The 11,161-nt window shown below is 38.2% G+C and overlaps 1 protein-coding gene and 1 pseudogene across 4 annotated transcripts in view; both read right to left on the bottom strand.

The window, feature by feature from the left end:
* The window catches only part of Dip2b (disco interacting protein 2 homolog B), a 255,045-nt gene that overhangs the window by 96,414 nt on the left and 147,470 nt on the right, over positions 1 to 11,161 (bottom strand). For all 4 annotated transcript variants that reach the window (XM_004637809.2, XM_004637808.2, XM_023722670.1 and 1 more), the window contains one exon: positions 8,465 to 8,590. In XM_004637809.2, the coding sequence (XP_004637866.1) occupies positions 8,465 to 8,590 (126 nt within the window). The remainder of the gene's footprint in view (positions 1 to 8,464; positions 8,591 to 11,161) is intronic.
* Positions 5,464 to 5,563, bottom strand: LOC111818523 (annotated as a pseudogene).

Genomic DNA, 11,161 nt, shown 5'->3' with positions numbered 1-11,161 from the left:
GTGTGTGGCCAGCTCAGCCCACCTAGGGGCAGGGCTGGCTGGCATGTGGTGCTGGGGGATTGAACCGCGGTCCCTGTGCTTTGCTAAGCTTGTTCCAAGTAAGTGCTTTAGACCACTGAGCCATCTCTCCAGCCCCCTCCTGAGAATATTTTAAATAGCTAGTTCTTTCCTATAAATAGGAAGGCAAAGACAATAGGCACTGAGGGCTAACAGAAGAAAAACATACTGTGCTAATCATGCACACTAAGAAATGAGGATGGGGCTAAGAATAGTGACCCCTCTCTCCCCCCAGTGAGCTCACAAACACAAACCTGGCTGGCAAGTCTTACAGCTGCCATGCATTCAGTGCACATGAAATATAAGCACTGCCTCAGGGCAGCATCTTTTTAAAAATCAAACTGAGCTCCCTTAAATAATATTCGGTAGGGGTTTTTTTTCAAAAAAGTAATCACCTAGGAAACTGCTATGAATTGGTAGAAATTTTGGAAAGATTAACACTAATAGAAATAAAGTTATCAATTTTCTACTGAATCTGTGCTAGATGATCATGAACTCATAGTTACCCATTAAAACTAAAGTTTTGTTTGAGCTCCCTTGAATATTTAAAAAAAAATTTTTTTTAAAATTGTTTTATTTTGCAGATTGAACCCAGGGTCCCGTGCACTAAAGATTAGGCAAGCACCACTGAGGCAGTCTCCAACTTGAGGTCTTCCTACCTCAGCCTCTCAGGCGACCTTGCTGGCTCATCTGGGTTCTTGTATATGAATATGTCTACACAATAGAAAGCAGCTTTGAAAACAAAACTCATCTTTCAGTGTATAAATATGATGTGACTTTTAACACAGTATCATATAATATTGGTCACCAGGAGCCCATGATCTATAACCAATTAGGAAACACATAAATGATACATTTATTACACAGTAATAAGTATTGCCATCATAAAAAAACAAAAAAAAACAAACAACTAAATAGGCAGTGGGACAAAAGGAATTCTTCTACCTTGTTGGTAGCACAACTACTATGGAAATCAGTGTGAAGATTCCTCCAGAAAACTAAAAGCCACAATCAATTTGAAGACAACAATATGCAAGATAACAACTATTGTTGAATTCTTTATTTTTTTATTCCTCCCACCCCCCGCCCGCTCCCCGAACTGGGGATTGAACTCAGGCCCTTGCACTTGCCAGGGAAGTGCTTATTCCACTGAACCATCTCCCCGGCCCCCTTATTGTTGAATTCTTATCATCTTGTTTAATGAAATTCTGCACCACTTTTTTTTTTTTTTTGGTATTTTAAGGAAGCATTTACAGGGTGTTCAGGGTCTCACTACTAGATCAGACTCACAGGGATCCACCTGTTTACAGCCTCCCAAAAGCTGGGATTACAGGCGTGTGCCACTACGCCCAGTTTCAATCATAGTCTCAGCGTGCCCCAGGGGCAGGACTGGCATGGCAGGCCGGGGGATTGAACTCCCCACCCTCCACCTGCTTGCAGGTGCTTTAATCTGCTGAGCTATTTGGCCGGCCCTTTCTGCATCACTTCTAATTTTCAAAATTATTTTTATTCTCTTTAAAATATAAATTTTAGGGGGTCTGTCAGTTAGCTCAGGTTAAGCACCTGCTTATGCAAACATAGTCAGGCACAGGATACCGCGATTCAATTCCCAGTTCCTTATGCCTTACCAGACCCACCCTTAAGGCAGCCTGAGCCAGCAAAAAAAAAAAAAAAGTAAAGAAAGAAAACTCAAAGTAAAAAAAAATGTCAGAAAATAGAAACTTCATTTGACTCAGCTACGCCCCCTTACATGTTTTCCCAAAAGGGATTAAAATCATCATATTTCAGGGGCAATGCACACTTGCGTTTATAGCAATACACTTTCTAACACACAGCTCTTGGAAACAGTGCAGTATGTCCATAAACAGATGAATAAGGAAAATGTATTTATATGCAATGGACTACTATGCTGCCACAAAAAAGACAAACTTGAAACATCTGTAGGTAAATGGATGCAACTTGAGATACACTGTTAAGTGAAACAGGTCAGACACACAAGCTCAAATAATCACATTTCTCTTATATGAGAAACACTATATATAAACTTAACTTGTTTCATTTTTGAACAGACAGCCACGTCTGTGTTTCTGCAGGTAAGATAGCCATGGTCATATTTGTCATCCAATGCAGTTTGTAAATAACCCCAAAATTTGCCAAATATCTTTGTCTACAAACCGAACTGTTTGCAAACAAGAGCATTTGTACATAAACACACATATGCATGCACACACAAAAAGCAAAACAGAACAGAAAGGAGCTTATTTCCCAAAAGTACATATTCTGCTGTTTTAAAACTAGTACTCCCATATTATGTTAATTTGTTTCATTTCCACTAATACAGCAGTTTACCTTAAGTTCACTGAAAAGACAATTTGTGTTATTATGTTTCTTTTTTGTGAAGAATCTTTTTGCTTCATGTTGAAGAAAATCATACAAAATGCATTAACTATTGTTATTCTCTTATTTGGTTATGAAAATTAACTTCTTTCCAAATTTGTGGATTTTAAGAGGAAAAGGTTTTGTTTTCAAAAAAATTGTGAAATTCTTAATCCACAAACTTTTTTATAATGTACTGTTTTTAACTGTGAAACATTTTCTAGTTAGCCACATTTGAAAAGCACTCTCTTCTTCCTAATGGAAAATACATGTACTATATCTAAACATTTATTTACTTGTTTGCTTCTTTGCTTGCTGGCTGTCCTGGGAATTGAACCCCAGGCTTTCACACTAAGCTTTATCTCCAGGCTTTTATTTTTATTTTTTGCAGTCCTGGAGATATTGTGGTGACTGTTTCATGGTTCATGATATCAAAAGTTAGCAAAGTATACACTTTAATTATACACTGTTGAATTACTGGGCTAGCCCAGGCATAGGGTCTACATTTAATATGTGGATGGCCCCGTATTCAAACTTCATATTGAAACAAATAAAAACATACAAAAACAAAACCTAAGGCACTTGGTTACATAGAGTTTACTTGGCAAGTAGTGAAGTTTAAATCTTGTACCTACATACCACAGTTTCAAGGAAGGTTGCCCCACCCCTGCTTAGGTATCTCAAAGCCAGACGTACGGCAAGCTTTCTTGGCTTTTTTTGTGGCTGGTTAAATTTTTCTAGTTTACTCTTCTGTTTTCTTTTTCCACAAAGGGTACTACACTCTCTCCTCCTATTTATAAACTTTAAAATTTACAATTAGCTATTGAAATACACAAATCAAACCTACATAGTGATTTTATTTTTCTTTTTTGGTGGTACTAGAGATTAAATCCAGGCATGCTCTCCAATGAACCACACCCCAGATTCCTAAAAAAAATTTTTTTGATACAAGATCTTGCCAAATTGTCCAGACTAACCTTGAGGTTGTGATGCTACTGCCTAGGCCTCCTAAGTAGCTTGTGTGTGGCACCACACACTGCAGAGAAGTGGCTTCTTACTGTACTTCTGCTTAAAGAATACTGACTATTCATTTTCTCCAAGTAACTCTAGATCTTTGTTCATAATCCATACCAATAATGAAAGTATGCTATTAAAACAATGTCAATTAATTAGAGCACATTTATAGAGGTATGTGTTTTTGGGCTATAAGTTCTCAAAAGAAAATGCTATTTAGGGGCCGGGGAGATGGCTCAGTGGAATAAGCGCTTCCCTGGCAAGCGCAAGGGCCTGAGTTCAATCCCTGGTTCTGTCAAAAAAAAAAAAAAAAAAAAAAAAAAAATTCATTTAAAAAAAAAGAAAGAAAAGAAAATGCTATTTAACTTGTTGGGAACATTTCCCATTCTAGAACCCTACATACATACACAAGCATCTAGCAAGTAAAAAGTATTTCCTACATATGATTTTGTTTTCCGTACTAGGGACTAAATCCTCTTTATTTTTCATTTTGAGACAAGTTCTCACTAAATTGCTAACTTACCTAGACTAGGATTGAATTTGCAATCCTGCCTACACATCTCAGAGTGCTGGGATTAGAGGTGTGCACCACCACACCGAGATACACGTGATACGTGAGTAATATACACAATCAAGAAGACCTGAAGTCTGATTTACTTTTCCTGGGGCAGACCACATACTGACTATGAATGAACCGCTCAATGCTTCATCTCTAGAGAACTTTCTATTTCACAGAGTATTTCAGACAAATAAGGGAAGGAGGACAGCTATTGATATGTGAAAGTACGGGGCAAAGCATAGGCGTAACATTCCACAAAGTACTGGTACAGTATATTGAAAGTATAACAATATCTCATCATGGACAGCATTTTCATATACAGAAATACAGGAGGGTAAATTTATAGACTTCTAGCCTGAAGAATTACTATAGCCACTGTTAAGCAGGGCCTATGGGAGATAGATACTTTCGGGTCATTAGAGAGTCTACATGGTCACCAGCCTACTCTCAAGATGCAGCAAAGGTTAAGTCCAGAAGAGTGAAGAAAAAGTTCAGAGGAAATAAAATTCTTGTTTTTGCATTGTGTTCGTCTGTATGAATGAGTAACAGTGCTACACAAAGAACCCCTACAAAGAAAATGCTGAGGTAATTGCCTTGTGACATTAGTCCGTTATTTCAGCACATAAAAGGAACTGGATGGCAGTGAGTCAAATAGTCTAAAGGCTCTGGAAAAGGCCATCAGCATTAAAAGAATCATAGACTGCTACCATCTAAGAGAACTTATTTTTCTGGTTCACAGCAGAAATCAGTGTACATATCAATAAGCAAGTTTTAGGCTGACTGATATCTTATTATTTGAGTGATTTATGAACAAAAGACAAATTATTTCCTATGCCAACTATTTATCATATTTTCCAGACTGTAGGAAACTATAAATGAAGATATATAAAATTTTACTCTTAAATCCTTTTTACTAAGTCCCTCTAAAAGAAGCTCTATTTTTTCATCAGTTTATTAATTCAAGCAGTTACCTGGTGAGTTCCTCCCAAAGAAGGCAAAGAAAGCCAGCAAATTCAGGTGACCAATGTGCAGAGCACGGGCCATGATCTGGAATCCGCTGGCTATGATCTGGGTCTGTGCTGTGACACCTCAAACAGTATGCAAGGAAGAGGACTAAAACACCGAAGCACCTAGTTAACTCCTACCTGTGAAGGTGGTGTATCTTTTCAGGTTATTTTTTATAGGTAGCCTGAAGGTGAATTAAAAAGCCAGCATAAGTAGTAAGATCAACTTTCCTTCCACACACTCCCCACTCCTTGAAAGCAGCATCAGTATTTTTCTATAATTGGATGTTTCTGGGGCTATCAAATAGACATGCAAGAGAAAACCTATTTGACAGCCTTGGGCCACATGCAACAGATCATGGGAGATGCTCATACACACTTGAACTGCAAGAGAACAGCAAAAAGCAAGCTTTTTTTTTTTTTAAACACAAAGATGACTGATTTGGCAGTCAAAAAAGTATCAAACACTTCACAAATCTGTGTGTCATCCTTGTGCAGAGGCCACAGTGATCTCTGTGTCATTCCCATTTAAGTATGTGCTACTGAAGTGAGCCACAGCACCCAACACTGGTAACTGGTGGCTCTGAGAGGCTTGGAAAGAGAACGGAACTTGAATTCTAATGTGCAAAAGCAAGTTCCACTGGCTCAAATGGAAGGTGCTGACAGAAGCCTTCATATACAGTACTTCCTTCCATATCCCTCCTCAGAGCAAAGTATTTGTTTTAGGCATGGGAATGATTACTGAGAGAGAGAGAGCTTCTAGATCTATTCCACGTGGGGTTGTGGGACAAATCAGGATGCAGAATGACCTCAATACTTCCCTGTATTGACAACATGTACATCCCTAAAATACACTGAGGTTTCTCAAACACTATTCAGAAATGCCCAAAACAAGATAAATGGGGGCCAGGGAAATGGCCCAGTAGAGTAAGTGCTTCCCTGGCAAATGCAAAGATCCGAGTTCAATCTCTTGTTTGGCCAGAAGAAGAAGAAAGAAAGAAGAAAGAAGAAAGAAGAAAGAAGAAAGAAGAAGAAAGAAGAAAGAAAGAAAGAAAGAAAGAAAGAAAGAAAGAAAAGAAAAGAAAAGAAAAGAAAAGAAAAGAAGAAGAAGAAGAAGAAGAAGAAGAAGAAGAAGAAGAAGAAGAAGAAGAAGAAGAAGAAGAAGAAGAGGAGGAAGAAGAGGAGGAGGAGCAGGAAGAGGAGACAAGGAATTTGTACTACTCTGCTCTGCAGAATACAGATCTTAGGAGACAGGACATCTCTGCATTCATGAAATTATTAAGATATGTACAGTGACCAAGAACATTATAACCCTGGGTGTTGTGGCCCATGCTGATGATTCCAGTACTCAGAAGGCTGAGGCAGGAGGATTACTTCAAGTTTGGGGCCACCCTGGACTACATAGTAAGTTCAAGGTCAGCCTGAACTATATAGTTAGACCCTGCCTCAAAAATTAAATTAAAAAAAGATTAAAACCCCAGCAACCAAAAAGAACATTTATACTACGTCTTCAAGGGTTAGACAGAGCAGAACATTACTGTTTAAAAACACAGAAGCCTATAGTAAATTCCAAAAGACTACGGTCTCATACAGCAACAACAGCTGAGATTTGTTTCTAGAGCTGCTAAATTTCCCTCAGGCCCTGGGAGATTAGAAAGGTTTCCACTTTATCTCCACTTTCTCAAGATCCTTTCGTGTACTCTCACGCTTAACCCAAAGCCATGAGAGAAGCCTATTTACTGTGTAACTACACAGCCTTTGAGAGGACTGTTTCTAAGAGCCTCCCATCAAGCTGCTCCCTACCCTTTGCCATTTACTGCAACTAAGCCCTCAGCTGCAGTGGAAGCTGCCAACAAGGAATGGTTACTAAACTAAGAGCCCCCTTTGTCTACAGGGACCCAACTTTACTGTACTAATGTGGAAGGGAACCCGTCCAAGATTGTGAACGAGAGTGGGTTTGAAGTACGCACCACTACAGACTCAAAAAGCCTTATTATGATGCTAGCCTAGAGGTGTCCTGTGTTATATTTAGAGAAACACTTGAAGCCACAGAGCTATTTCTATTTCAAACATATTAACACCACGGATGTGAAGAAAAAAGTACAAACCATTAATGATCTCAAGCACACTCAAATGCTGAGAAGTTAGCCGAAATCTAGACAAAAGCTATTAATATTAAATCTGAATCAGTGAATAGGATCAGTATAAATAGTTCAACAATACGACAACTATGAATAAAAATCAGTAACAACAATATGACTTCATAGGAATCTCCCAAAAGTAGGTCACAACAGTATGGGCAAAAATTTCACTTAAAGATTTCATCGGGGCCAGGGAGATGGCAAAGTAGAATAAGCACTTGCCCGGCAAGCTCAAGGGTCTGAGTTCAACCCCCAGTTCCGGAAAAAAAAAAAAAAAAAAAAAATCACGAGCAGTAACACAACAGTAGAGAGACAGACACTATACTGAGGATCTGAAATAGATTTTATCATACTTATTTTGAGAGGCCTATATCAAAATCTTGTCTGGGATTTGATGTAAAAAACTTCTGAGGTTTCTGAAAAACTCTGAGGGAAATTCTGAATAAATAAGATAGTTTAAGGCTGTTTCAGTTGTTCCCCAAATGTGAAGTTGTAACGTTTTTTTCTTTTTCAACATTGTAACTTGTATTTGTGACGGAGAATAAAGATTTCAAGTCCAGTGAGTGGGTATGGGATAAAGATGCCTAGTTCCCACTAATCTCAGGACTCCATTATAAAAGGTAGATTCTCATGAACATATAAACATATATAAAGCATATTTACACCAAAAACATATTTTTAGATCTTTTACAAATATGCATGGGTACTCTCCCATAATCTTTTAATGACACACAAAATTCTGTCCCAAGTCCATCTGTTTCAACGCCTGCAACAGAGATGAAGCATCAGATTTAGGCATATAGATAAATTAAATGTATGACCTTGATTTGTTTTTGTTTTTATTTTGAGACAAGCTCTCACTATACAGTTCAGGTTGGCCCAAAACTCAGTATGTAGCCCAGGCTGGCCTCAAACTCACGGCAATCCTCCTGCTGCAGCCTCCCAAGTGCTCGGATTACAGGTCTGTGCCACTGCTTCTGGCTTAGGTCGTATTTCAGGTGCCCACGAAAACATAAGATAGGGCAGGCTTGGCCTTTATTTATTTAGACTACATGGGTTTGAAGATTGCAAAGGAAATGGTGAGAAGTCAGAAGGAAAGGTTTTTTGTTTTGTTTTCAGATAGTTTTATTCCTAAGGCTTCTGTTTTATGCATTGTTTACATGTGGCAATAATCAAACTCTGCCACCTTCTCATATACCTCTAATGATATGTAGAGTGTTCCAGTTCTACTTTTTTCAGAGAAAAAAGGCAGACTTTATCTCAGAAATATCACAAGAGTAACTGTCAGAGGGCAAAGGTCCTCACAAACCTACCAGGAGGTGTGCAGGCATCCGCGGGGGACTGGACAAATGTGGACCGCCTCTTGGTGGGCATGGGTAAAGCCATCTTTTGTTCTTTATGCTTTGCCAGGGCAGCTTGAACTGCTTCTGTGTGGATATCTGAAAAGTGAGACAGTTGCATTTATTTGCATTCATCTTGGCTCATCAAATATTTGCTACTGGGAAGTAAACTATGGTTCCCTTTTAAATGCTGAGAAATGTAAAGTAAGCTTCTCGATCTATTCCATGGTACACAGGTAATTATCTTTTGATTCAGACCAGCTAAAAATAAGTAAAACAAAAAAGCAGAAACAAGATTAAGCTACGCATAATTTCACACAGGAGGGAAATAAAGTCCAGATGGTAGACAGAGCAATACACCAAACACGAGTTGACCCAGCTGGGATGGCAGTACAGTCTGACACGCATCTGTTACTTAGGCCACAAAAGAACTTAGCTTCCTACTTGGATGCCTACTACAAATTTCAAAATTAACACTTCCAAACAGAACTCTTAATATATTCTCTTTCTCTGACTTTTTCTACCTTGCATAGCAAAATTCAGCATTTTCACCTTGGCACATACTTTTCCTTATGATTAACTCCAACAATTTTTGTTTTAATTTTTAAATTTTTAAATCTTTTTAATTTTTTTGCGGTACCAGGGATTGAACTCAGGACCCAGCACTTTCCAGGCAAGCACTTATTCTACTGAGCTATCTCCCTGGCCCCAGCTCCAACAACTGTTGAGATCAAAGTATAGGTACATTTTATTCTGGAAATACTTCAATATATCTTTCCTCAGAACAAGGATACAAGGATTTTTCTCTAACATAACCACAGTACATTTTGTCAAAATACAGAAATTCAACACTGATTGTTATGAATTGTGTCTAGATGTATCCTCAAAGCCTCATGCAGTTATAGGTGAGGGTTTTTTCAGAGAGGCTAGAGTTAGAAAGTGTGATGCTGGGATTAAAAATGTCTGATCCGTCCACTGATTGGTTTTGCATCGGCCCTAAGCCTGGTAGCCTAGATAGAATATAAAAGGGGCAGAAAGAGTGCAATTGTTGCTGCTAGCCACTTGCTGCTTTTGTTGTCTTCTGCCTGCCATGAACTGTTTTTCCTCTGCGATGCCCCTCTGCAATGCCACCCTACCTTGGAGCTTGCTATTAATTGACTGAAATCTCTACAAACTTAAATAGAGCCTTCTTCCTTTTACTTTATGTGCCAGGTATTTTGTCTCAGCAATAAGAAAAGTAACTAAGACACTGATTATCTAATCTATATCCATATAGCCAGACATGGTAATGCATACCTGTAATCCCAGCACTTGGGATGCTGAAGCAGGAGAATTACTATAAGTTCGAGAACAACTTGGGCTACAAAGTGAGCTCAAGGCCAGCTGGCACAGTGAGATCTTGTTATACACAGACACACACAGACACACAGACACACACACAGACATACAGACACACACACACACACACACACTCTCTCTCTCTCTCTCTCTCCATATTCCAACTCAGCCAACGGTACCTTCCTAGTTTTCCTTCCTTTCTCCTGATCCACAAACTAATATAAGATTACACATATTTAGCTGTCTTGTCTCTGTCCTTCTGTAATTCTGAATAATGCCTCAGCTTAGAGACATTATTTTTTATTATGACATTTTTATACATACTAATTTAGTAAAATATTCCTTAACTTTTTTGTATTTCCTCATGACTTACTTTGGCAGATTTATGAAAGAAATGTGTCTTTCTCAAAACATGTCAGTAAGCAAGCATCTGCTCTATCACTGGATATAGCAACTTCAATTACTTAGTTAAAATTGTGCCTGATAAAGTAACTCACTATAAAGTTACTATTATTCCTTTTGTATGAATAAGTAATTTGCAAGTCATTCATAGGGAGATATTTTTGGAACTATGTAACATTACACAATGGTTATTATAACGTGATTTTATGACAGTTGGTATTTAAGAAAAAGCTTTTTTTTTCCTCAATGATTTATATCAAGTTAGTCTCAATGACTATCATTTTATTCCATGACTGTTCTATTATAATTTATTTTTATGCTCGTATCACCCCAAATTTGGCTAACAAGGAACCCTTCAATTGGTTCTGATTTCCTCTAGACACAGCCCTACCACTCTAGGTAAATTTTAGCTTCTGACAAAGCTGTGCAAAAGGCTCATTTGGTTCTTTTCTTGCTCTAGCCTCAAAACTAAACTCTTCTTCCAGGAATTCTAGCTACTTTAATAGGAGAATAAATGGCATTTAGTAAAATCTTGAAATTAAATGTACTCAGTACTATTAGGACATTTTAAAAATACCTGTCTGGCTGGGAATATAGCTCAGTGGTACAGCACTTGCCTGGCAAGTGCAAGGTCCTGAGTTCGAGTCCCAAAAAACACCAAAAATAAATAAAGTTTCTAACAGATAGAGGAATAATGATACAAATGTAAGTGAACATTTACATACATATCTATACTGGTTTATATCTATATTGAAAACAATGAGTTCATATTACTGCCCTAATTTCAATTCAACACTACAGAATTCATCCGAATTTTAACACTTTCCACTTGTGTTTTTTCAGAACCGGGGATTGAACTCAGGCCCTTGTACTTGCAAGGGAAGTGCATATTCTACTGAGCCATCTCCCTGGCCCCTCCACTTGTTTTTT

Source organism: Octodon degus, unplaced genomic scaffold (genome assembly GCF_000260255.1).
Source record: "Octodon degus isolate 3935 unplaced genomic scaffold, OctDeg1.0 scaffold00093, whole genome shotgun sequence".
In the NCBI taxonomy this organism is placed as follows: domain Eukaryota; kingdom Metazoa; phylum Chordata; class Mammalia; order Rodentia; family Octodontidae; genus Octodon; species Octodon degus.
Note: the sequence above shows the minus strand (reverse complement) of the source record. Positions and strands in the feature narration are given on the sequence as shown.